The following is a 3,752-nucleotide window of genomic DNA, read 5'->3' on the forward strand; positions in this document are numbered from 1 at the left end:
AAGGATGAGACACGATCGTGTGGTGGGGATGACACGATCGGGTCAAATGCGTGTATCTTTCGGTTCTGGGTAAGGGATGAGACTGCTGAATTTTTTCGGAAGTTGATGTACCGTCAACATGATCATGTTGCAAAAGGGACACGATTGGGTCAGTTGGCTGCGCATACAGCATTGCGGCTTCGGACACGATTGTGTGACGAGCTAGACACGATCGTGTCTGTAGATGACGGTTGCTTTAGATTTTTGTCCAGAGTGAATTCTACCGTCTCATCGCCAATCTTCATAGTGAGTCGACCTGCTCGAACATGAATGATAGCATCTACAGTGTTAAGGAATGGAAGACCAAGAATTATAGGTACCTTAGAGTCTTCGTCCATGTCGAGAACAACGAAATCAACCGGGATTTAAGTTTCCAACTTTCAGTGGCACATCCTCAAGTATCCCAGCAGGTGTTTAACGGAACGATCGACAAGTTGAAGAGACATTCTAGTGGGCTTTAGCTCACCCACATTCAACTTCTGTAAGATTGATAATGGAAGAAGACTGACGCCGGCTCCTAGATCACAGAGTGAACGATCGATGGAAACATTACCCAATTTACAAGGGATTGAGAAACTACCTGGATCAGGCCGCTTAAGCAGAAGCTTGTGTTGGATCAAAGCGCTGCATTTGGCAGTACGCGCTACGGTTTCTTTCTCAACGACCCTCTTTTTAGTCAGGATGTCCTTCAAATACTTCGTGTACGAGGGAACCTGCAAAATAGCATCAGTGAATGGCATGGTTACCTCGAGTTTCTTCAGCATCTCAATGAACTTTGCAAATTGGCTATCTTCGTTGTGTTTCCTCAGGCGAGATGGGAATGGTACTGGTGGTGGCCTAGGAGGAGGAGGCACTTAAGCCGGTTCAGGTTCATCATCGGGGATGTCTACAACTGCAGTCTTCGAGCTTTTTCCTCGCTCAACCATCGGTCGGTCTTCAATGTCTACCTGCTTACCACTTCTCAAAGTAATCGCATTGACATGTTCACGGGGGTTAGTCTCAGGTTTACCTGGAAGAGATCCAGATGGTCTTTGAGAGACTGATGCTAGCTGAGCGATATGGTTGTCTATGATCTTGAAGTGAGCATCGATGCTTGCGAACTGAGCTCGAAATTCCTGATTTGTCTTTTCCTGATTCTGTATAAACTGTATAAGCAAAGTGTGCATATCAGGGTTGGATTCAGGATTACATGGAGGTGTGGAATTAATATAGGATTGCCCCGGAGCTCTGTAGTTGGATGTTTGATTAGGACCCCTGGATTGAAAAGCAAAACTGGAAGGAATCCTCTGGTTCGATTTGTCGGATGCTCTGAAGTTGTTCGGCACGAGATTCTCCACATTGTTTGACTTGTAGGAGAGATTGGGATGATTCTTCCACCCTGGATTGTACGTGTTCGAGTAGGCGTTATTGACCACGTAGTTCACACCTTCGACTCTCTCATCCAACGCGTACATACCAAGCTCCTCTTGTGTTGGCATCAAATGCTTGGTCCTAGAGGGTCGGTTGGAATCTTCGAACTTAGCATTGAGGACAGCCAATTGTTCAAGAACCATCTGTATTGTGTGATCATTGCATTCCCTTGGCGGATCTCTAGAGTACTCGTTCGGGGTGTCTTCTTCTTGGGCCATCATCTCAATATGATCTTCTAGCTCAGCGAATGACTTGTTCTGGATGCTCCCACCACACGAAGCTCGGATCAAAGTCTTGGTATCCATTCTGAGTCCTCGGAAGAAGGTGTTGATCAAGTAGTTCTTGTCAAGCCCGTGATAAGGGCAAGACTTCTGATATCCTTTGTACCTCTTCCAAGCTTTATAAAGGCTTTCCCCATGATCCTGCTTGAATGAATGAATGCCAGAAAGAGCTGCTTGAGTGCGGTGAGCTGGGAAAATTTTTGACATAAACTGCACTTCCAGCTGTTCCCAAGTGTGGATGGAATCGGGTGTCAGATCGTAGCACCATTCCAAAGCAGCATCCAAGAGAGTCCAAGGAAAAGCAATCAGTCGGAGTGTATTCTCTATCACCCTGTTATCTCTCTTGATAGAATGACACATCATCTTAAAGCGAGTTAGATGTGCATTCGGGTCTTCGTTCGGCCTACGCCGGAAAGCATTATTGCCCAACATCTGAATAGTAGACGGGTTCATCTTGAAACTAGACATGTCGATGGCCGGTAGTCGAATACCAGCCAAAAGCTGAGTGTGGTTGGCCATGTTGTACTGGGCAAAGGTTGAGTCAGCATTGCCCTCGACACCATCGGGAAGAGCGAAATCTCGGTCGTTCTCCATTTGTCTTCGTTGACGTCGGATGTATCTAACGGTCCTTTCGAGCTCACGATCAAGAGGTACTAGGTCTGATGTCCCAACACTCCTGGTCATGCACTAGGAAACCCTGCACACAAACGAAAAAAACAACAAACACATAAAACATGAGAAATCATTTAAGTAAAAGAAAAATAAAAAGATCAAGAGTAGATAGAATCTAATCCTATTGCCTAAATTGTCTCCGGAAACTGCGCCAAAAACTTGATGTCGCAAATCTAGGTGTATAAATTTGATCAAGTAATAATATCCTAGACTCAACAATTAACCGCAAGTGTACGGATCGTGTGTAGCAACTAGGGTCGAACACAGGGACAAAGTAAACAACTGACTTAAATCCAAATCCAAATCAAGGTCCAGAGAAAATAATATGAGTGGAAGAATGTGGCAAAGCGAACAATGAAAACGGTTGTAACTATGAATGATAAACACTGCAGGTTTCGGGATTGCTTTACATGCAAGGGTCTTCTCTAAAGATGCAGATTCTGTGGTTTCTAAATCCAATTCAGGGAATTCAAGCTCTAAAATAGAGATTAACTCTCTCGAGTCTAACCTCACTATCCAGGCTTTATCCTACTAATCTCTCGATTCAATAGTCTAAACCCTGAATGCATGAACGAACGCTACCATAATCCCTAGGCAAATATCCATCTCTCGATGCAATACATGTTCTATTTACTGAGTTATTTCCAGGTTAGAATCTCATATGTCTATGCGAATTAAAACTCTAAGTTCATTAAATCATGTGGCCAACAAGATCAAACGCATTAAGAACAACTCAATAAACTGAATTAAATAAATAATACCACATAGTTTGGAATTAAAAACCAAAGATCCCTACATAGCAAATCCCTAACCCACGGCAAGGGAACTACTCGCTAAATATCGAAACGACAGGGTTCATATTAATAATACAAAACATCGTAAAATAGAAGAAAGGAAGAATGCTTAGTTGATTTCCCGGCTTCGTAATCTCCGTCTTCTACTCCGATCTCTTGCCTCTTGATAATCTCCCCCTTTATGTGTCTAGGATGTGTTTTCTGTGAAAAGTATGAATGTTTTAGACCTTGGAGGCTAACCCTAATTATCTCCTCTTTCTTTTGGGAAAATTTGGAAAATTCCCAGATTTTAAGTGACACGATCGTGTCTACATAAGTGACACGATCGTGTGACTTTGCAGTTTTAACGGGCTTCATGAATTTGCTCATAACTTCCTGCTCCGACATCGGATTTTGGTGATCTTGGTGTCTATACGTAGATATCGAAGAGAGCTTTCCAATGATATAAGAATGCATGATTTGGACTTGTAGAGTGAAAGTAATCTGATATTTTCTGAGCTTTACGTTTTCCCTGGAGACACTCCAAATGTTTCCGGTTCGTCCGTGATGTTCCGTA

The 3,752-nt window shown here is 43.3% G+C and overlaps 1 protein-coding gene across 1 annotated transcript; it reads right to left on the bottom strand.

Annotated features, from left to right (window-relative positions):
- Positions 1-419: 419 nt before the first annotated feature.
- Positions 420-2,324, bottom strand: LOC104804950. Its single transcript, XM_010529338.1, has 3 exons — positions 1,292-2,324; positions 995-1,048; positions 420-892 (listed from the first exon to the last, which is right to left on the bottom strand). Exons 1-3 carry the CDS (start codon positions 2,322-2,324, stop codon positions 420-422), a joined length of 1,560 nt encoding a protein of 519 aa, XP_010527640.1.
- Between the last annotated feature and the right edge of the window lie 1,428 nt (positions 2,325-3,752).

This window comes from Tarenaya hassleriana, unplaced genomic scaffold, assembly GCF_000463585.1.
Source record: "Tarenaya hassleriana unplaced genomic scaffold, ASM46358v1 Cleome102, whole genome shotgun sequence".
NCBI classification, from domain to species: Eukaryota; Viridiplantae; Streptophyta; class Magnoliopsida; order Brassicales; family Cleomaceae; genus Tarenaya; species Tarenaya hassleriana.

Excerpts from the sequence above, each read along its gene's own strand:
- LOC104804950 (XM_010529338.1), bottom strand. The coding sequence starts at position 2,324 with ATGGAGAACGACCGAGATTTCGCTCTTCCCGATGGTGTCGAGGGCAAT. Across the intron at positions 1,049-1,291 it reads TTTTGCTTTTCAATCCAGGG|GTAAACCTGAGACTAACCCC; the intron begins GTCCTAATCAAA and ends GATCTCTTCCAG. Across the intron at positions 893-994 it reads TGCGATTACTTTGAGAAGTG|TGCCTCCTCCTCCTAGGCCA; the intron begins GTAAGCAGGTAG and ends AACCGGCTTAAG.